Below are 21,917 nucleotides of genomic sequence, written 5' to 3' on the forward strand. Positions count from 1 at the left end.
TTTTAAGTTATTAACTTTTTAACACACATATCCCTTCATTTGTATAGTAGCACGTGATATATTATCTTGTGTGCCGGTCACACTGAAAAATCTCTCCAAAAGCTGAGCCACAGAAGTGCTTCTGGTTTGAACGGACGAAATAGAAATGTCCTGAAGAGCATAAAGAACTAAAGAAAGTTGATTGCAACCAGACTGTCTTTATTTTTCCCAATACAAGCTATATTGAGGAAGAGGAAATTGAACTCGAAACTTCGAGTGCATGGATGGATGTTCTCGATCAATGGAGCTATAAACCTCTTGCATTTGGCTGACTTTTCAAAGTGGATACTAGTCTTCTATACTGCATAATTACAAGAGATTTTTCAGTATACTTGAAATATGGGACAGAACACCGAATGTCATAATACAATTAAAGAGATTTTGAAAGAAGAAGAAGAAGAAAGAAATAAAAAATAAAAAATAAAAACTATCCACGAGGCTTGTGATACGCAACCAATTTTGTCTACTAAATTCTCCCATTTTTACTCCGTTGAAATTATGAATTCAATCCAAATAAGAAATTAGTCCTCTATCAATGGCCACTAAAGTCTTACTCAGATGATTAAAATTGTATTGCTGCTGAATTAATTAAAGAGAACTTTAACGAAAAGCTTCTGGTACTATTGACTTTAACGAAAAAAATCACATTTTTAAACTAAAAAGTCAATCATGGTATTATTCACTTTACCCTTTATTTTGTCCTTATTATTAAAACTCAAAGTTTTCAAACCATTTTCATTAGTTTTCCTTTAATTAAATCCTAATTTGATGTAAACCCTCGGACTTTAGACTAATCTATGGACTTCAAACTTCAAACTTGATGGACTGTGTTGTCATCTTGTGCAAAATGTATATGTAAAGATGCCTGAACAAGTTAAAAGCTCAACAATTTTGACTACTATTCCATCTAAAACTCAAGAAATATTACATTATCTTCAAAAATTGCAAAAGTTCATTGTATTCTACAGAGAAACCCAAGACAATTAAATGTGTCTGCTCAGTTACATTCAAATTCACTTCATCGTATCCTACAACAATTGAGAATATTGTATTATAAAACAAAATATGGCTCTCTTAATAAGTTATTTTTGCATACGTATCAAATGGCAATTTGAACGAACCTTGACGCATCGGAAATGTTGCTCCTTTGTGGTCAGAAGGTTGCGGGGTTCAAGTCATGAAAACAGCCTCTTTACAAAGCTAAGATAAAGTTACTTGCAATAAACATTATCTCCAATCCTCGCAAAGCGAGAAAAGGTTGCCGTTTTTATATCAATTTGCAATTTCAAAGTAAATACGAAACTTACGAAAAATGAGCTAAGAGTGTTGATTTATAATATAATTAAATAAATTAATCAAACTTTGGATGCCATCCTATTCCTATCAGCAGTGACTGAAAGCCATTAAAACAAATATTTAAGCCATAATATTTCTTTTAATATGACTGGTTGGACTTTGACAAGCCTCCTAATTATTAGGAAATTTAGACTTTGGGACGCGTTTTACATGAGATTTGATTTGTATACATTGATTACATAAATACTTTTATGCTTACTGCTTTCCCTCGATCTATACCATACTTTATTCTCGTCAGACGATTGCTAACAGTCAGCCCGGTGCAACATCATAAGCACGTTGGGTATGTAGATCATTGTAACCGTATACATATACGGGTACGTAGGCGGTTGAGAAGTCACTGAATCGGAGATGGAAGATGGCGAAAAGGACTCAGCGGTGTGAGAAGACGGTAGCTATGAAGAAAGGTCCATGGAGTCCTGAGGAGGATCAAAAGTTGGTAGTTTACATTCAGAGATATGGAATTTGGAATTGGAGTCAGATGCCTAAACCAGCTGGTAGGAAGCAAATTTGAAGTTTCTTTTTCTTTCTAGTCTATATTACGCGTATTTGAACAAAATTTTCATTGATCATTTGGGTACTCAGCTCGTTTGGGATTGCTTTTGGAAGGGTACAAAGCGCTTTCAGACAATCACAAGCGTTTTTAACGAATGACCTTTCTTCTTCTGCATTTGCTTTAGGTCTGGCTAGATCCGGGAAGAGTTGTAGACTTCGTTGGGTGAATTACTTAAGGCCGGATATTAAGCGTGGGAACTTCAGCAAAGACGAAGAGGAAACCATACTCGAGTTGCATCAAGCAATAGGAAACCGGTAAGGACTTAAATCTAACCAACATGAAGGAAAACATAATGGTTACCAAACGGGCCTTAAGCTTAAATTCATAGTTTAAAAAGGACTAGAAATCAATGTTATAATCAACTTCTGCAGCTTCATAATAAACTGACAAGTTTCCTAAAAGATTTTCTGTTTCGTTCTCTTTGTAGATGGTCTGCTATTGCAGCAAGACTTCCTGGAAGAACAGATAATGAGATTAAGAATCACTGGAACACCCACATGAAGAAACGCTTCAAGGCGGCAATTGAATCAGTACACGAAGAAGCAAAAGGATTCGGCGACAAAGAAGCCAGCAAGAACAAGTTATCTGAAACTGAACAGTTGTTTCTTGTTGATGAAGCTACAAGGGCATCATCATCAAAGATGGAGACAACTTCTTCAACTTCAGCTTCATCAAGATTATTCTGTCCCGTTTGGGAATTCGATGATCGAAAAGGCCAGATTGCAGAGCAAAGCATTTGTGCATCTGGTGTCACATTTGGTGACCTTCAAAGTTTGGATTCTCAGGTGTGGCAGCAAGAGCCTATATTTCCATGTGATTCCTACATTAATCATGCCACGAGTGATTACTGGGTCAGTTTAATCAATAAAACAGGATGAATTAGATTAATTAGGAGTGTTTAAACTTTGAATTAATGGGAATTGTAATGTCTTTGGCATTTGAATACTTCAGTATTACCGTCAACTATTTTTTCTTCTGCTCTGTATATATGCATGAATAAAAGATAAATCATCAAGAAGTTCGAATCCCTCTTTCCCTAGTTTAAATTAGATTAAATAGAATATTGCTTAAGAACAAGATACATTACAAACTTCAGTTTGTTATGTAGCCCAGCAAGCAACAGGACAAAAAAAAAAAAAAAGAGCAAAAATCATTAAAATTTGCTTTCATTGAGAGTTGAACTCAAGACCTCCCGCTTACTAAACGGGTGCTCTAACCAACTGAGCTATGAAAGCGTTGTCGCTTAATATGCACGGGAGTCAGGTATTTGATACAAAGCAAGTCGTCAAATATAACCACTGCCTTCTTTGAAGCAGAAGATTTCACTGTATGTTAAATCCCTTAAAGATTACGAGTCATGTGACACTCTACTGTCGGATCACTTGCTCTTCAACCTTCCTCCCAGTCTATGCCATCTGCGTCCTCCTCCGCTGTAGCATCGGCTTCGACATCACCTGTGTAGATAATTATGTATGAAGAACACAAGGTCTCTGATACACCATACATGTTCCTCTGATACACCATCTGGAGCTGCTGCAGTACTGCCACTGCCATCCATCTTCACCCCCATGTTTTGAAGGACGTCATCTCGAGAAGCGAGCTTGTCAATCTCAGGCAAAGTACCCCATCACACCTTTCACAGTGGAAGTAGCCATCTTCCAATTTATCTTTCAGTCTCAAACAATCTATATTTGACATGACCACTATGAGAAACTAGATTATGCACAAGGATCACTTAGTTACAAATAAATAAGCCGCATTGTTACTATACTGATTGGACACACACTTCAGAGTTCAGACCAGAAACGATGAAAAATGAAAATAAAAAAAAATTATTTTGCTTTCATTGAGAGTTGAACTCAAGACCTCCCGCTTACTAAACGGGTGCTCTAACCAACTGAGCTATGAAAGCTTCGTTGATACATTTCTGTTCGTCCACTATTTGTGGTACAATTCTGGGCTGGTCAGACCAGCTGGATTGAACACTAACAACAACAGTCCTACAAAAATGTCAGCAAATCCGACGAAAACATGACCTTTCTCTTATCCGGGATCATCACTGGAATCCCACCATTCCCAAAAAATCGAATTGCATTTTTCAATACAAAGCAAGCTATTTTACTAAAAGCAAAAAGCCTGGCTTTCAAGGATTTTGCTGGTTCTCTATACCAACAACAGGCAACAGTTTTCGTTCCTTGTGTTTTCCGACGTTTCCTGCAAATGGGGCCCCGAAAGGAAGAACCTTTTTGCACAGTAATGGCGGATGTGAGATGGGTTCGTGTACCCACCTCCTTTCCATTAGAGGAATCAGCAGAGAGAGAGAAAGATTGTGTTTGGATGCAGACACAACTGCAGAATGTTTTCGCCGTGGCAATGGCATCCAATTCTCAAAGGGTTTGAAGCAAGGCGGATTACTTTCAATGAATTGTCATTATTTATTTTCAAAAGAAGAAAAGAGAAAGCAAGGCTGTGAAAGTGTTAAATTACAGAATATAATCCTTCCTTCTTTTGTTGGAGTTCTCGCTATTATTCCTTTCTTGCGGGATTTCTCTCTTTTCAATTCCTGTTTTCTTATTCTTTTCCTTTCTAACAAGTCTGGATTTTGTAGTTAATCTTAATTAATTTCTGTTTTCTTAAGGTTTGACATTAGTTAGGTGACAATTACCCTTGAAAATCTTCCACCAGAAAAAACTTGATTCTGATTTTTTAATTTTACTTTGACAGCTCTACTGGGCTACCACATTGCTTCCCCAGCTTGTTTTGAGTGTTTCTTTTCTCCTGCTGGGCTGCTACTGCTAGTATTATTTAAGGCTTCAATGGAGTGAGTATCAAGCAAGACACTTCAGTTGATTCCTAGTAGTTAGCATGGCTGAGAAGTGAGTAGTATCATATCAGTAGTAGTAGACCAACAGGAAAACTAAGCAGACTTTCCGCTTCGAGTCCACAGAAAATCCTCCAGGTTTTTCTCTATTCTTGTTTATCTTCAATTTCGGCTTGTTGTTTGTGTTGGTTCACCGGCTGTTAATTTGGATTTTGCTGTCTTTGTTGCCAAATCGCAGTATTGTTGGGTGTAGTTAATGACAACTTGAACACATTACATATTAGGCTGATATACTTTCTACTGCAAACACCTTGTCATGCATGTTGGTCTCTTACTGTATAATGTGGCACGTGAGGGGTTATATCTTGGTTTCACCTGCTCATTGATAACTTGATTGTTTTTAGATAATAGTAGTCCTATCGAAACCAAGGAACTGGAACATAGGCTGCCTGCTACCACACCAAAATAGCTGAAATTAATATCCATAACTGAAAATCTTATATAAGCTTGTGTATGAATGCATTTCAGTTCCATTTTTGCTTGTTATAACTTATAATTGGAGGAGTTGCTAAGTGTCCGAAACACCCCCGTGTGCATATTCTTTTTCAGATCACCCCGTTTTCGGATGTGTCAAAGATTTTCTTCACTAAGATTGACCTTATTTCTTATGGTCATAGTTGATGGATTATTGCGTGAGATGTAATATTTGTTTGATGAGTCAATGTCTATATAGTAATATATGAGGTGGACAATTTCATATTTTTTCCTTTTGCTTAATTAATTTTGCAGAAGCTTTGAAATTGCTCATTTTCAGTGGCCTGCAAAAAAAAGGGAGCAAGTTGAAGAAAGCTAGCTGGGATATGACTTCCTCCATCAATCCTATTCCTATCTCCGTCAGGAAGCTATGGGAAGGGTGGAATCTACGGGGCTTTATCATCTTAAGCCTAACATTGCAGACCATGTTAATTCTTTGTGCACCCTTCAGAAAGCGAACGCCCAACTTGTTTTTAATCTTCCTAGTCTGGTCATCTTACTTGCTCGCTGACTGGGCTGCTAGCTTTGCAGTCGGGTTAATCTCAAACAGCCAAGGTGACGCTAAAGGTTCGGGAGATAACAACGAGGATCTCTTGGCATTTTGGGCTCCATTTCTTCTGTTACACCTTGGAGGTCCGGACACCATTACTGCATTTGCTCTTGAAGATAACACGCTGTGGCTAAGGCATTTTCTTGGCCTTGTATTCCAAGTTATAGCTGCAGTGTATGTCTTCATTCAATCGTTTCCCACCAACAAGCTCTGGCCCCCTACACTCCTCCTGTTTCTTGCAGGAACCATTAAGTATGCTGAGCGCACACGTGCTTTGTATTGTGCAAGCTTGGATAATTTCAAGGAATCCTTGATTAAAAAGCCTGATCCTGGACCAAATTATGCAAAGCTAATGGAGGAGTACTCTTCAAAAAAAGATGCCAAACTTCCAACTCGTATAGAACTCACAGCAGAACGTAGCAAAGAATCCAGGACGGTAACATATGTTGCAGAAGAAGGTGATATGCGGGATAATTTTGCAGTGGTGCGCCATGCTTATCACTTCTATGAAATCTTCAGGGGTCTTATTGTGGATCTCATTTTTAGTTTCCATGAAGGCTTCGAGAGTCGTGCATTTTTCCATGACAGATCCGCAGAAGAAACTTTTAGATTGATTGCAATTGAGCTCAACTTTATGTATGAAGCTCTCTTCACCAAGGCTGTTGTGGTGCATTCTAAGCTAGGATGCCTTTTCCGGGCTATATCCTTCACTGCGGTTTTCATAGCCCTTGTTTTCTTCTATAAACTAGAGAAAAAGGCTTTCCACAAGGTCGATGTTGGAATCACCTATACCCTGCTTTATGGTGCCCTATGCCTGGATTCAATAGCCATTTTCTTGGTTATTTTCTCTGAGTGGACTGTCACTGCTATGCACAAGTCTTGGCAAAAATCTTGGGTTGCCAAGATACTTGGAAAGTACCTCAGTTTGAAGAAACCAAGGTGGTCTACAGAGTCAACAACTTGCTTGGAGTGGTGTAGACAAATTCTATTTCGAAGGTGGTGCGAATCCATCTCTTCATTCAACTTCATTCACTACTCCCTCAAGGAGCATCGGAAACTGTCCTCTAACATTTTTGACTACTTTGGCATTGGTTACATTGCAATCATCGACCTCTTTGGCCTCAAGGATCTTCGAGATAAGATGAAATATCGGACAAGTAGGCCACTGACTGAAGGGTTATGGGAATTCATTTTTAAAGAGTTGAAAGCTAAATCTGTGCTCGCGGATGATCCCGAAACTGCCAAGAGAATATCTACAGCCAGAGGTGATTGGATTCTCCAGGATAGTGAGTGGAATGACGCCCAACATGCTACCTTGCTGTCTTACGTGGTTGATGTTGATTATGACCAGAGCATCCTACTGTGGCACATTGCCACTGAATTATGCTATAACTGTGAGGAGAAAGAAACTTCTCACTCCGAATCCAGTAAGAATGAAACTTCTCGCCATGAATCCAGTAAGAATGAAACTTCTCGCCACGAATCCAGTAAGAATGAAACTTCTCGCCGCGAATCCAGTAAGAATGAACCTTCTCGCCGTGAAATCAGTAAGACCCTGTCGGATTATATGTTGTATCTCTTAGTTATGCAGCCTAGTTTGACGTCTTCTGTAGCAGGAATCGGACAAATAAGATTCCGGGACACATGCGCAGAAGCGAAGAAATTCTTTAGCAGAAGGGAGCTGAGGAAAGGAGGGGAACAGGCTGAAGAGCTAGTTGCCTGCAAGAGTATGTTGGAGGTAAACACAGATGTTAAACCTGCTGATGTCAAAGGGGATAGAAGTAAATCAGTGTTGTTTGATGCGTGTATTTTAGCGAAGGGGTTGATTAAGATGGAGGATAAGAAATGGGATCTGATGAGTCGAGTATGGGTGGAATTGCTCTCGTATGCCGCATGTCATTGCAGAGCGAAGGATCATGCGCAATTGCTGAGTAAAGGAGGAGAGCTTGTCACTTTTGTTTGGTTACTCATGGCTCATTTCGGCATAGGGGAGCAGTTCCAGATAAACGAGGGTCATGCTAGAGCAAAACTCATTGTCGGAAAGTAAACCGGATGAATTGAATAAACCTGGTAGAATTTCGGCATGAGACATCTGTTTGTTATTGTATCCTTGTTTCGTTTGTTGCAGCTGCTAGCTAGAGTATGATTCCATAACCAAATTATATGCTTATGTCTCAAAAGTGTAGTTTTATTGCATCGAGTCTGAATAGCTCATTCTGTAACTAGATACTCTTACTCTTACTTTGTAAGATATCAAAATAGTTAAATAAAGGAGAACTCTAATTCGCCACAACTTATATCCAAACAAGCGTTGAGCCTATCAATCTCAGCCCAAAATATCTAACAAGATCAGCTGGTCAGAATAATTTGCTCAACTCTTTGCAACTAAGTTTGAAATCTCCTTCATTTAAATCTAGAATGGTTTAGAATATCGCTTAATCAAATGCATAAGAAGTAGTTGTACATTTAGCCGCGTTGTTAACCAAAGAAAAAACAACAACATAAGAAGCCATTCTATGTTCATTCAACCCTCTTCAATTCCCAACCACATTGATGGGGAAGTTAATATGTTTGATTTGAATATTGAGTACCAACGGTTGTATGATTGTGCCTGTTTTGTTAAATTGTGTGGGATTCACAAGCGGACTCTCTCTGTCCCACATGCCAAGCCTCATAGCTACTTTCCTATGTCGCTGTTTGAGCACAGACGATATATGGGCCAATGCCGATCAAATCGGACAAAGACGATACATAAATACTTCCAATCCGGTGTTTTTTTACACACAACCTTATTTATTATTATTAAATGAGTTTAAATTTTGAAATTTGGAACGGTAATAAATAGAGTATTGAACTTCATCATTACTTGAAGAGATTTTTAGTATGTCGGGAACGCAGCTCGGTTCACCAAGTGTGATTAACATCGAGTCGATGAGAGATTTTTTAGTGACACTAATTATATATAATTATGTGTTTATCTCTCTAATTATGTAACTAGTCCATAAAGATTATACAACTAAGGATAGAACGGTTTTTTTCTCAAACTGTATTTTTCTTGTGCGTCTAATCGGAAGATAGCTCAGGGCAATGATTACATTCGAGGCATAGAGACAACCAAACAAATCAGCACTGTTGAACATGATGAGAAAGCTTGAACATATTTTCACTGCAAAAAGTACCATTTAATCTACGCCTTTTGCTGTGTCTCTTCTCTGCTGCCATAGAAACAGAAGTATATGTCGTGGTGCTGGTGCTGTTGGCGGCGGTGCTGATGGTCTTCTCGCCTTCCGATCTAGTGAGGCGCCTTTCCAGAACGCTCACTGGGGTTCTTGTGCAGGACATAGTATCCAACCTTTCACTCTTTACCATTTCTTGCATAAAATTGAAGCATTTGAGCAAACTCTCCTGAAATAAAAATATAGTTAAAAACTTAAAATACTAATTAATCGTATCTTTGTTTAATTAAATTGGAAATCTGTAACGTTGATATTGTGCTTACTTTATTTACATTTTGGAAAGATGATAGGGAAACTTTTAAAAAAGGGAACTTCAATGGGAGCAGTTCATGGCATGCAGATAGGACAGCTGATGCTGCAATTATTGATGGCTTAAACCCTACAAATTTAATTTCTGCAATCAAATTCAAAACAAAAAAAGGTTATGAGTTATAATTAATAATCACGCATCAGTTTGGGCTAACGATTTTCACACTTCCTTTTTTTTTTTTTTAACTTGCACGCGAAGTGCAGAGTCTAAAAGAGGAGCGTTAAAATCACTAGCCTTAATCTATGAAGCGGAAGTACTTGAACAATTAACAAGTAGTACCAGTATGGGCATTGAAGATGATATCCGAAGCTCGATTTTTGAGAGCTTGTGTAAATGGCCGGTCGTTTAAGTCCAGCGAAGACAAGAAGAAATGCAGAAAAGAGAAAGGAGTTATCGATCTCATCCGCCAATCCAGAGTGTTGAGAATAAGAAGCTCCATTTTACGAACCGTTTGCACATCGAAGACGAAACCTTCCCCTCTCTGTTACATAAATAAGCATTTAAGCAAACCATTAGCTCTTCTGCTTCACAGTATATGTCTTCCTTAGTTTTTTTGAAAAAGCGATACTGTAAACTATTTTAGCTCTACGAGAAGGGGGATTTGAACTTAGGTGCAAGAGAGTGGCCACGCTGCAATGTGAAGGGCTATTAAGTTACCTGAAAATCAGAGGAGGAGAAGGGTGTGTTCTTCATCTTTGCAGCTAGAGATAGACAAGATACTTTCACAAGTCTTGAGACCCAAGGCTTTCCTTGCTGCAATTTGAATGGTGAATTATAAGCTAAGTAAGGACTTAAAATGTGACATTATCTTGGAATTTAAGAAACTAAACTTCTTTATTTACCGGAATATCCCGCTTCGATATGAACCGATCCAGGTAGTTAATGGCAAGGTAAGGTATGAAGGGGTCAAGGTTGCAAGAATACTGAAACTGATAAAAATTGTCACAAGCTTAGACCAATCTGAAGAAGTAGATTACTAGTAGAAACAAAAAGCCATCCTGAACTCCAAAAAAGTTATTATCCGCTCCCTTAACAAACGATAAATTATAAATGGGGAATTGCGGATTTTTTTTTTTTTTTTTAAGTGTCAATAACATCTTGTTTCTTTACCTGCAAAAACATAGAAATGGCTTCGAGGCGAAAAGTATAGTAGAAACCGGTGTGTTTTGAGCTGCTTGGGAAGTTTTGGGAGGGCATGTGGTCAGTTTCTGAGGCAAATAGATCTGGGATTGCATCGGAGTTGTGTTCTTGAAGATCAAACTCATAATCCATTTCTGCTTTTTGATTGATTTGGTTTTGAATTAGTGAAGAACTTGTTTGTGTTTGTAGGTTGTGAGGAGTGAATGAGGAGGTCAAGGAGAGGACGTTGGAGCAGAAATTTGAAGAGAGTAATAATGATGATGGAAAGGAGAAGCTTCGCATTCTGTGCTGATAAAGAAGCTGCTTTGCTGTGCCTGTGTGTGGTTAGTTAAGTCTTCACCTTCCCGCTCTCTCTCTCTCTCTCTCTCTCTCTCTCTCTCTCTCTCTCTCTCTCTCTCTCTCTCTCTCTCTCTCTGTCTCTGTGCAGCTCCATTAATTTATATGCATGTTGGTCCCTTTTACTCGTTCTCTTCTCGTTGTAAAAGTATTACGAAGAAAATAATTGTATCGCGTCAAAAAGTTAAGAAATTACATGTGTGTGAAATTGACGGAGACAAGTGATTTACTCATCGGGTTAAATTACTCATATTTTAAACTTGTAATTTTCTTCACATGTGAATGAGCATATATATGATGATGTCAGTAATTATTTTACGTTGAAAAATTAAGAAACCTTTGTATTAGGCTGATACCGCCCTTTTCAATTGATTTTCAGCTGGAAGTTCAACTTCTTTTAACAATATAACCGTACACCATCTGATATTAGGTCTCAGCGTAAGAGTTTAGTTAATCTATAGAGGCGGCAAAAAATGCTGAATAGTTTAGCAAGATAACATTTGTCCATAATCATGCTTGCTCACGTCCATTCGGATTAAGGGTATTCTTGGAAGTTCAAAAAACTGGGTCTTGCATTCTTTATTTCTTATCAAGACTTTTGGGACCTGTATATGTCAGAGAGAAAACAATCCCACTGACCCTTAACTCTGGATCTAACTAATCACTATTGACCTGAAAAAGACCATAATTTTAGATCATTTTTGTGGATTGCGATATACAGGTTGATGATTGAACTTTTTTTTAATGATTTTAAAAAGAGTTTAACCATCAACTGTACAAGAAATTTTTTACTGTGATTGAAACATAGGTGATACACCACGTATTTTTTATAAATGGTTAAAAAATTTATTTTTTAAGTTATTAACTTTTTAATACACATATTCTACCATTTATATAATAACACATGATATATCATCCAGTATGCGGATCACATTAAAAAATCTCTTCAACAGCACATCATGCTATTTACAAAAAAATGAGTTTAAAATTTGCATCACCTTAAAAAAACAAATCGTTAGAACGGCAGAAGTTAACGATGCTTATGCAAAGAAATATAAGAATGACAATTGTCAGTCCATAGACAAACAAAAATACTGACAGAGTTGAGTTAAACGAACATAGATCCTCTTCGAATCTGTGCAACCAGAGTTCAGGGATAAATGGATCCAGATCATTGAAATTTGATCCAACAGTTATAATTATTATAACTTTTAAAGGAACCCTCTATTTATAACCGTTGGATCAAATTTCAGTAGCCCGGATCCATTGATCCCCTGGTTCTGATTGCACATATCCGAAGATGATCTGTGTTAGAGTCAAACAACTTCTAAATCTAACATTCAGCTTGGAATTTCTTTTTATTCTGTTTAGGGGTAATTCAAAACCCTAAACTCATATTACTTATTTGTTGTTTTTTATTATTAAAAACATGAGAATAATCAACAAAAAAATGATATATCAGTGTATTCCTGTGACATGAGAGTTTTTCTCCTCTTTGTGTCACGAGTGGATGACCATAACTTATTTAGTAATATTTTACCTTAGCTACTTTGAGTACAATCAATTTCAAAAACCAATTGGACAATATAGTTGGGATTGAAATCGATTGGATAGTTTTGATTCAGTTGGAATGGTGATACATTCTTATGAGCAGAAGAGTGTGACAATTAGTGGTCCCTTTTGGTTGTTACAAAACATAGCAGATATATGCACCAAGATGTTAAGAGAGACGCAGACAGTTGTGGTATCTATCGTCCCATTTTCCGCGATAAAGGCCGGAACATTAAAAAGAGAAGGCTACTAAATCCATCGCTACGGACACAAAATGCAGAACTACTTGCAGTAGTACAGCACAGCCATACCATCTTTCTCCTCTCCTCACTTTTATCATGCTTCTGTTTTCAAGAATTTGATCTTACATAACATCATGCTCGCTCTTATTGCACTTCTTTTTCAATTTATAGTTTACTAAAGTATTATGATTTCGGCAGTTACCTAATTAAGTGTAAGCGTAGATAGTTATGGATGTGCAAAACTCATACAGGATTCGCATGCATCGGTCATTGACAATATTTATAAAAATATATGCATATAAGTATGAGTGTATTTTTTCTCATCGTCCTAAAATGAGGATGATGCTCACCACTACTTCCTCACTAATTGTTGTTAATTGATTTTAAGATACGAATTTCCAAATTTAAACTTACCTAACCGCTATCAATAAATCATACAATTTTAGTTTTGAAACCTAGTATATATTGTATAATTTTTCTATGCTAGATTAGGTTTTCTGGGAGCCATTTGAGTTTTCATGCAACTCTCATGTGATTCACGTGTATGCAATAAATGCCAAAATCGTATTCCCATTATTTAAAGTTGAAGCTTTCAAGTTTCAAAAATGGATCATTTGCAGATCCCTTTCACCTAATCCTCATCATCAAATAATATAGGCTTTTGAAATTTGATCTAATGGCTAAAATTATTATAATTTTTAAAGTGGACCTGTGTTTTTAGCCGTTGTATCAAATTTCAAGAATTCGAATTATTTGATAAGAAGGATTAGGTGGAAGGAATCTGTAAATGATCCTTTTCCTCAAGTTTCAACCAAAAAAAAGTTGAAGCTTTATGTGCAGTAACAATAGACTATCCGCATGTGGATAGATTTTTCAAGTTGTTAGGAATATAGCTCAGTACATTAAATGTAATAATACAATTGGTTGAAAACTTAAAAAAAAATTAAACAATTGTATTATGACACGTAGTATACTGAATCTTGTTCTCGGCAAATTAAAAAAATTCTCCAATATGTGAGGATAAAAATGTACATATACTTATTTTGTAAAACCAGAAAATCATCAGCTGAAGTGAGCCCCACCAAAAGGATTTAATGTGGTTCATAGAAATTTCCCAGTTGAAGTTGAACCCTACCGCTAAAATGTATCCAGAAATTTCCCCATGCATTATGCACATCAGTGATTTAGAACGATGAATTGTAAAACCTGGGCAGTGCCTTGTTTTATATATGTTTATGTACGCCTACCTCTGAAATTTCCTGAATATTCTTGGTCCCATTCCCATAGTGATATCATTATCAACAATCCTAGCTAGTTATGCATATAGTATAGACTTATCCTTTGAGGATGAGATTTACCATAAATAATTTATAATTGGAAACGCTCATTCTCTTAATCTTCATTTGAAGATTATTTTTACAAAAAATTATTCGAATCGGATACCATTTAATCATCTAAATGTATCGAAATAAATCAATAGTGGCATATTCATGATGAATCATTAATCTGCTTGATAAATTTGGATAACTAAACGATTTATAATTCAAATGATTTTTTGTAAGAATGATCTTCAAATGAAGACTAAGAGATTTAATAGTTCTGATTATAAAAATTTTATGATGAAGATACGTCATTTGCAAGTAGGAGAACAAGAAGGGAGAAATGCAAGCATTATCCTAAATTATTCCCAATTTCTTATGCATGTCACACATTGGCCTATTGTTTTAATTACTCCAGTAATTAATCAATTATAAATTCAACAGGAGATTAAGGAGATCTGAGAACTATTGGCATTCACACGTGCTTAATTAGAATCTGAAAATTATATTATACAAAAGCTGGGGAGCTGTCCATATACAAATTAACTTTTGAACACCTTGTTGCGTCCATTGAATAAGACATCATTCATTATATCAATACGATGAAGCGGAATTAGACCATGTCATGTGTTCATGTCAGTCATATAATACAAGAGCTGGATCTATATATATATATATATATAGAGAGAGAGAGAGAGAGAGAGATCTGTATGATATGCAGATTAGTGAACTAGAGCCTCTCACTTAAAGGGATAACAGCAGAGAAGTAGACCCGCATGAATAAGACGGAGGGCCTTTGTAAAGCTTCCAAAAATGGAGCATTCGTGATGACTGGTTTGCTTTGTCCCTAAAAACCCTAATATTATTGATTATTCTAATTAATCATCTTTCCTTTCGCATTAGGGTTCAGATCAGTTTTTAATCGTCTAGAAATGGTAATTAGTGGGGTGGTAGGGCACATAAGGGCCGACAGCTAGTCGTATGATTTAACGTGTACACATTGATTTATTTGATGTGAAACATGCATGCTCAGGATCCATGCAAGCAGGGTCCATATTTCTTCTCACGGGCTCGTAGGATAGACTCTTGTAATCTTTTTAATCAGACTATTGGCACATTCAAAATTTTTAATATTCTGTCAAATGGTGCTCATTTCAAGTTTGCAATTATGGCATTTAGAGAAATTTTCTATTTTAAACTGATCTCCTAAATTAGATTTGGCACATATTAGTGGTTTAATTTAATAATATTACACCCTAAATGTAGACATGTTATGCATCCAAATTATGAGTTATAACATGTGTGAAGGGTTTAGGCGTGTTCAAGATGGTTGTTCGTGATGGCTTTAATTTGTTCTAGCGTGTTCACGCGGTATTCAAAATTTAACTTTGAAAAGTGATTTCCTCTAGATTGTAACTGCTTTTGTGGACTCTTAATACGCCTTCAGTTAGACCTCTTGTTGAGGATTCCAAATTCATTGTTGACAATCACTCAAGGTTACTCTACCCATGTCGCCGACAAGTGAATGGTATCGCCCACAGTCTAGCGCATTTTGCTCTCACTGTGATAGTTCTTGTACATGGCTTGACCACCAGATCTCATTGCCGACCTCTTGCTAGAGTATTGCTTGAGCTAGTCTCTTCCTTTACCGGAAGGTTTTCTTGCATTTTGATGAAGCTAGCGTTTCTATCAAAAAGAAAATGTGTTGAATTGGTAATAACAAATAGACATGCACGGTCACATGAATCAAGTATTCTTGTCAATGATTCAAAAGCCTATATAACGATTTTGCATAACAAATGTAGGTTAAGTCAGTTAGTCAGGTAACGTGTATGCCACTTGAATGATTTGTTGGATTGATAAGATTAATAAATAAAGAGATGTGTTTAGTCATAGATAAAAGAACAAAGCAAGTATCATTATTGCTTGGATTAATTATATATATCGTAGTAGATGTTACGATTTTAATACCATAAGATGCAATGAAAAGATTTGATGAAAGGGATTGATCATGGAATATAGAGAAGGAAGGAGCCAAAGAGGTATTAATGGGGATGCACCTTTTGTAGCTGCTACCTTCCACCAATATTTCCTTTTCCTTTAAATGTATTGTTGTTTCTTTTGCTTTGCTAGTGAACTAGCTGAATGCCTTCTTCTATCTTTGGGCCACTGCCAGTGCCTCTGGCCCTCTGGCGACTGGGAAATGCAAACGACGCATTATTTTGTTTGTGTGTTCGGCAACTGGCATTGGTGCCAGAGAAAGAAGAAGCCAGCCTTACCTATAACTAAAACCTTTATTTTTTGTGAATACTAATTAATCGAAATCGCTTATCCCCAACTCTTAAGCTTTTTCCTTTTCCTTTTCTGTCTCACTCCCCCTCTGCGCTTTGGTCCTGGTGCCCTCTACCTCTACATCTACATCCATTCCATACATATATCATATCATCAAAAAATATATAATATTTTCATTGATTTTATAAATTGATTAAGATGCAGTTTATATCTAAACTACCTATTAATAAAACTTTGGTTGTCAACCAAAACTCTATAAAATTACTATTTTAACCCTCTAACCGAAATTAAACAAAAATAAAAAAAAATATGAGCAATTTAGTAATTACATAAACACAAAGTTTGCTGTTTTTTACAGCAACCTCAACCAATTAGTATAACATGTCCTATTTAAAAATTAAAATTAAATTTTTTTTTTTTAAAACTACTGTTCATCATTGCTCCAATTTTCATAACTGATATATATATATATTTTAAAACTAATCACACTTCATAATAAAATAAAATAAAATTATTCACAGTGTGGACATCTGCTAGTCCATGCATTCACGCTTTGCTCCCATGCAAATTATCATATCGTTTGTGGGCCTCCTCCACTTGGACAAAAATTGAAAGAAAGAAAGAAAATAAAAAAAGAAAATTAATAAAAATGGCTTGAAAACTTTAAGTTCTAACAAAAAAGATAAAATAAAGAGTAAAGTGAATAGTATTATGATTGATTTTTAGTGTACAAATGTGAAGTTTTTTTTATTAAAATTCCTTTTAAATCTTGCAAGGAGACAAAAAATGACAGATGTGATGCAGTGCAGATTTGGTGTATAAAATCTTGTTTGAAACATTTAAAAGATTTTGTGGGCTTTTGAGTTCAGCCTAAAGCCCAACCAAACCATTCCCAATGTTTGGCCCACCTTTCAACATATAGACAGTACTTCTTTAATTCCATGTATAACCCACAAAGGGGTGGATTGAGCCCTTGGCGTCAGTCCTCCTTTTTGGAGTACTTGTTTAAGAATCACCTGAAAAGTGCTTTTTTCAAAAAAGCAAAAAGCACTTTTAGTCATATGGGAAGCAATTTTAAACAAGTACGAAAGGTTCTTTTTTCAAAAAAGCAAAAAGCACTTTTAGCCATTTGGGAAGCAATTTTAAACAAGTACAAATGCATGCATTTCAAATCAACTGTTATGCGTTATAATATGATTAATATTGGTCTCTTATTTCCCCCCAATTATTCACTTAGGAACAATGTGGTAAATCTTTTGTATGTGAATATTGTGTACAACACTTTGTTATAATCTTTTGTATCTAAACAGAGTATCGACCAAATTTTTTGTATATAAATAGTATGCATACACATCAAGTATTATATTTTGTATATAAATAATACTATATACAAAATTTCCGTATGGTTGGCACTCGACTGAAACTAGTCAACTCCAAAAGTTCAAGCAATGAACTTTTCTTTTAGGTCCACAAAGAGAAAAAAACCCAACAGGATCCTCTCCGGATCCTTTTGGTGAATATTCTAAGGATTCGTAAATTGTTTTCGTTTATCGTATATTATGCAGTCAGTTTTTATCAGGTACTGTTTGTATTTAATTTTAAATAATTTCTGACTGCACGATGTACGATGAACGGATATGATTCACGGATTCTTAGGATCTCCATAAAAAGGATCCGACGAAGATCCGAATTTGAAAAAAACTACAGCGAATAGCTAAGGAAGTGATTTTCTAACTCTTGTTTTTCTCTTCAAGCATTATCTCTCTTTTATTTTTTTTTAATCGTAAGATTGAATATATCAAAATCGAATGAATATATAGAACCAAAAAATTAGTTGCATGAAAAAAAACGAGAGTATAAAATCATTATCAATTTTCTATATACCATTTATCTAATAAAAGATGGGCAGAAAATTGTAGACATAGAAGAAAGGAATGGGAAAGGAATCCTCTGGATTCATTCCACCTAATCTACCAAGTCTGGAGATTCGAATCATTGAAATTTGATCTAACGGCTAAAGTTATTATAACTTTTAAAATGGACATTTGTTTGTAACTGTTTGATCAAATTTCAATAACCTGAATCCCCGAACTTGATGAATTAGGAAGAAGGAATTTGGAGAAAATACCTTTCCAAAGGAATAAAGGGAAAGCATTTGAAAGCAAAAGTTATCAATTTTCTACATACCATATATCCAATGAAAAACAAAACAAGGTAAAAAATCACTTCACAGTTTTAACACAAATACCAATCACACAAACCAATCACAAAAACAATTCCAATCACAGTAACTAGATCTTTCTTTCGGAACCGGATCCCCTCCTGAGCATAGGGTGGGGATCCTCCTAACCGGATCATCTGGACCCTTGAAATTTGATCAAACGGTTACAAACAGGGGGTTCATTAAAAATTATAATTATTGTAGCCGTTTAATCAAATTTCAAGAACCCAGATGGTCCAGTCAGGAAGATCCCCACCCTATGCTCAGGAGGGATCCGGTTCCCTTTCTTTCTTCCTATGTTTCATGCATTGGTCAAGATGATGCATTCGGAGCCCGACCCTTATTCATCTCGGGTCCGGGTCCGGGTCCTTGCCATTCCTCCCCCGATTGCACCACCATACCTGGATTATACGGTGGAACCACCGCAGCATTCCTCACTCCATAAAACACCTGCTGCTGCTGCTGGCTCACTCCGTTGGAAACCACCCGAGCTGACACGTCACGCGGGTCCATTGCCGCCCCTGGCCTCAACCCTCCACCATATATTTGACCCATACCTGGTATTGGGTTATGGTACCCCACTGGAATCTGACTCCCTACTTGGTGGTATTGCTGATGGACATACTGACTCTGAATCGGAAACGGCTGGACCTGTACGGTTGTGGGTGGAACCTGACCCGGATAGTAGTAAACGGGTACTGGCTGAACCATATGCCCCTGGTAATTAGGATCCGACATATAATGCACCCCGGGGTTGCCCACGAACCCAGTTGCTTGCGACACGGGCAACTCAACCGTCTCGGAAAATCCCTCCGATTGATTCTCTTTCGTCTCGATGGCTTGATTGGAATCGGGTCGGGTTTTCACCGGTGGTAGACTGGGCATCGACGGCACGGATGGCACAGACGACGTCGAGCAGAAAGGGGAGGAAGTTACCGGGGCAGGTGAACCCGGATCCGAAACCGACACGTTGTCGTGCAATACGGGTCGGGCCTTCGGTTTGAACTCGCCGCCGCGAGAGTGAGTGTCGTCGGAATTGTCCAACCCGAATAAGTAGTCAGGCACTTCGGAGAAGATCGAAGAAGCTTCGGAGCGGTTCCGCTCGAGCATCGCGGAATTGGACGCGCCGCTGTTGAGGGCGTCGAGGAACCAGAGCTCACGCTTGGCGGAGCCGTCGAGGAGCGAGCTGATGCTGGAGGATCGCGAATTAATCGGATCGTCGCTGCCTTTGACGAAGAGAAAGAGGCGGAGCCGCGCCGACTTTGAGTTTTGATTCTGTGCGATGCGGTCGTACTCCTCCATCATGTTGTCGACGTCCTCGTCGGTGGTGACAGAGATCAACGAGTCGAGGTCCTCGTTCGGCAGCTGGTACTTCACCGTCACGTCACTCAACCCTGCCGCACGCAATCAAAACCCATCAATTAATAAAATTAATTAAGCAACAGAATTGCGATAATACGCCGTCGTTTCAACGAGTTTACTTGCCTGAGAGTTTAGAAAGCTTCGAGAGAAGGGCGGAGAAAGAGGTGGCGCGCTGGACGGCGACAATTCGGGTATCGCCTCCGACATAGCGAAGCTGATTGTCGTGCGGACGAGGCAAGATCTTGCCGCCGAAGCTGCACATGAACCGTACACGCGGGTTGAGATCGTGAGACGGGTGGTCCGAGCGCGGGGTCGAGGCGACCGAGTCGGTGGCGGCGGAGTCCAACTCGGAGGGGTGGAGTGACGCCATTATCCGACTGCTATATGAACTCCGCTGTCTGCAACGAAAAGTTGTGAAGGGGTTAGCTTTTGGTGTATCGGATTCAACGCCGAGGATTTTTCGAATTAAAAATATTTTATTGCTTTTGCTGATTGATCGGCGTGGAGTCCGAAATCGGGTTGAGACGATGAAGAATGTCTGGGAGTGGAAATAGAGAGAGGTTTGGATGTATGTGACGGCTAGGGGCGTCACAGATTCCCTGACCCGACCCTAGTTTTCAGTTGGGTTTTTGACCTGGGTCCCGCTTACTATAATTTCTCTGTTTTTTTACCTAATTTAGTTATAAAAAAAAAAAAAACTAATGAAAAATGTTTGAAAATTTTAAGTTTTAATTATAAGGATAAAATAAAAGGTAAAGTAAAATAGTTAATAGTACCATGATTGACTTTTTAGTGTAAAAATATGGTTTTTCGTTAAAGTAAATAGTAATGCGAGCTTTTCGTTAAAACTCTCTAAAAGAAATGATATAAAGAGACTTTTTCAAGGGGTGTGTTATTCACACGTACTATTTTATTTCTCACATATTTTTAAATTTTTGATCGTCGGACCGAATGAATTGAAGAAATCAAACAATAGAAATTAATTAGGAGTGTATGAGAAGTAAAAAAGTGTGCAAATAGCACAACCCTTTTTGAAGGTGAATCTTTCTCATTGACTTTGTCATCTCACAGTTTAATATTAATTATGTACAACATTGTAGAACATTATGCAAAAAACACGAGATGGTAGAAAGTTCCTATTTTTGAGAATCTCCTTTAGCATTTCCTTTTAGCAATTAGTCACTTAGTATTACGGTGTAGTGGTATTATTATTCGCTTACAAGTGAGGTTCAATTCTTATCAAATGTGAATTTAAACCACATTATTGGTGCTAATTCATTATGAGACTTAACCCATGCTTAGCTTACTCTCCACTCTTTTAATGTTAATATTGTTTGTTAAAAAAAAAATTGAGTATAAATTAATGTCACGCCATTACACAATCATTAACCACTTGGCATTGAAAAATGATATGTTCGGTTTTATTTTTCCTTATTTTTTAATGCTATTATTCTTTCTCTCATATTAGTTTGCAATTTCAAAATAAATAAGGTTGAGATGAGATGAGAGAGCGGATGGCGGAGTTGGATGAGCAAGGTGGAGACCGCAGAGGATGGAAACTCGGAGCGGGGAGGTGGTGGAAAAATGCTTTAAGAGGACCGGATACCCGGGCCAGGTGTCATTATCTCTTTGTCAGATGCAACGTGGCTGTTTGTCACCGTTTTGTCCCGGGATTTTTCTGGCCCCACCGGCTTGCTTCGCGGGTCCCCCTCGCCATCCGATCAAACTAACGACGATTCTCTTCGGATTCTTTTTACGAAGATTCCGAAAATTTTTAAATCGTGTCTGTTTATCGTACATCATACGATTATAAATTATTTTAAATATTAATAGTACCAGATAAAACTTGACCGCACGATGTACGATGAATGGACAGAATTTAAGGATCTTCATTCCAATCATAGGAGTGTTTGATGTTATCTAAAAATAAATTTCAACATGCCGGATAATAGAGTATTACACCATGTCTCATTATAAGTGATAAAATATTCAAATTATAATTTTCAGTACTTACATAATATCATGTAGTGTATCATTTCGTATTCAAACGCA

At 37.4% G+C, this 21,917-nt stretch overlaps 4 protein-coding genes and 2 non-coding genes across 6 annotated transcripts; 2 read left to right on the plus strand and 4 right to left on the minus strand.

Annotated features, from left to right (window-relative positions):
- Positions 1–1,642: 1,642 nt before the first annotated feature.
- On the plus strand, positions 1,643–2,829 carry LOC137723286 (transcription factor MYB4-like). The gene is made up of 3 exons (XM_068462445.1): positions 1,643–1,892; positions 2,076–2,205; positions 2,379–2,829. The coding sequence occupies exons 1-3, from the start codon at positions 1,754–1,756 to the stop codon at positions 2,827–2,829; spliced, it is 720 nt and encodes a 239-aa protein (XP_068318546.1). The 5' UTR covers positions 1,643–1,753.
- A 283-nt stretch (positions 2,830–3,112) lies between these two features.
- Positions 3,113–3,186, minus strand: TRNAT-AGU (transfer RNA threonine (anticodon AGU)). The gene has a single exon. It is a non-coding gene; the product is annotated as a tRNA-Thr (tRNA).
- Positions 3,187–3,789: 603 nt separating this feature from the next.
- On the minus strand, positions 3,790–3,863 carry TRNAT-AGU (transfer RNA threonine (anticodon AGU)). Its single transcript has one exon. It is a non-coding gene; the product is annotated as a tRNA-Thr (tRNA).
- Positions 3,864–3,994: 131 nt separating this feature from the next.
- LOC137726909 (uncharacterized) lies at positions 3,995–8,143 on the plus strand. The gene is made up of 2 exons (XM_068465859.1): positions 3,995–4,910; positions 5,562–8,143. The coding sequence occupies exon 2, from the start codon at positions 5,633–5,635 to the stop codon at positions 7,901–7,903; it is 2,271 nt and encodes a 756-aa protein (XP_068321960.1). The 5' UTR covers positions 3,995–4,910; positions 5,562–5,632; the 3' UTR covers positions 7,904–8,143.
- Positions 8,144–8,939: 796 nt separating this feature from the next.
- Positions 8,940–10,824, minus strand: LOC137724369 (putative cyclin-D6-1). Its single transcript, XM_068463115.1, has 6 exons — positions 10,513–10,824; positions 10,245–10,331; positions 10,060–10,155; positions 9,682–9,883; positions 9,356–9,486; positions 8,940–9,261 (listed from the first exon to the last, which is right to left on the minus strand). The coding sequence occupies exons 1-6, from the start codon at positions 10,822–10,824 to the stop codon at positions 8,980–8,982; spliced, it is 1,110 nt and encodes a 369-aa protein (XP_068319216.1). The 3' UTR covers positions 8,940–8,979.
- A 7,641-nt stretch (positions 10,825–18,465) lies between these two features.
- Positions 18,466–20,432, minus strand: LOC137726680 (RAF-like serine/threonine-protein kinase PRAF). The gene is made up of 2 exons (XM_068465620.1): positions 19,989–20,432; positions 18,466–19,897 (listed from the first exon to the last, which is right to left on the minus strand). Exons 1-2 carry the CDS (start codon positions 20,233–20,235, stop codon positions 18,816–18,818), a joined length of 1,329 nt encoding a protein of 442 aa, XP_068321721.1. The 5' UTR covers positions 20,236–20,432; the 3' UTR covers positions 18,466–18,815.
- Positions 20,433–21,917: the final 1,485 nt, after the last annotated feature.

This window comes from Pyrus communis, chromosome 2 (assembly GCF_963583255.1).
Source record: "Pyrus communis chromosome 2, drPyrComm1.1, whole genome shotgun sequence".
Taxonomy (NCBI): Eukaryota; Viridiplantae; Streptophyta; class Magnoliopsida; order Rosales; family Rosaceae; genus Pyrus; species Pyrus communis.

What these genes read in the sequence shown, in the direction of transcription:
- LOC137723286 (XM_068462445.1), top strand. Translation starts at nt 1,754, where the DNA reads ATGGCGAAAAGGACTCAGCGGTGTGAGAAGACGGTAGCTATGAAGAAA. An exon ending in TCAGATGCCTAAACCAGCTG is followed by an intron (nt 1,893 to 2,075) that starts GTAGGAAGCAAA and finishes CATTTGCTTTAG; the next exon opens with GTCTGGCTAGATCCGGGAAG. An exon ending in CATCAAGCAATAGGAAACCG is followed by an intron (nt 2,206 to 2,378) that starts GTAAGGACTTAA and finishes TTCTCTTTGTAG; the next exon opens with ATGGTCTGCTATTGCAGCAA.
- LOC137726680 (XM_068465620.1), bottom strand. Translation starts at nt 20,235, where the DNA reads ATGGCGTCACTCCACCCCTCCGAGTTGGACTCCGCCGCCACCGACTCG. An exon ending in GAAGCTTTCTAAACTCTCAG is followed by an intron (nt 19,898 to 19,988) that starts GCAAGTAAACTC and finishes TGCGTGCGGCAG; the next exon opens with GGTTGAGTGACGTGACGGTG.
- LOC137726909 (XM_068465859.1), top strand. Translation starts at nt 5,633, where the DNA reads ATGACTTCCTCCATCAATCCTATTCCTATCTCCGTCAGGAAGCTATGG.
- LOC137724369 (XM_068463115.1), bottom strand. Translation starts at nt 10,824, where the DNA reads ATGCGAAGCTTCTCCTTTCCATCATCATTATTACTCTCTTCAAATTTC. An exon ending in CCATTTCTATGTTTTTGCAG is followed by an intron (nt 10,332 to 10,512) that starts GTAAAGAAACAA and finishes AATTTTTATCAG; the next exon opens with TTTCAGTATTCTTGCAACCT. An exon ending in TATCGAAGCGGGATATTCCG is followed by an intron (nt 10,156 to 10,244) that starts GTAAATAAAGAA and finishes TTCAAATTGCAG; the next exon opens with CAAGGAAAGCCTTGGGTCTC.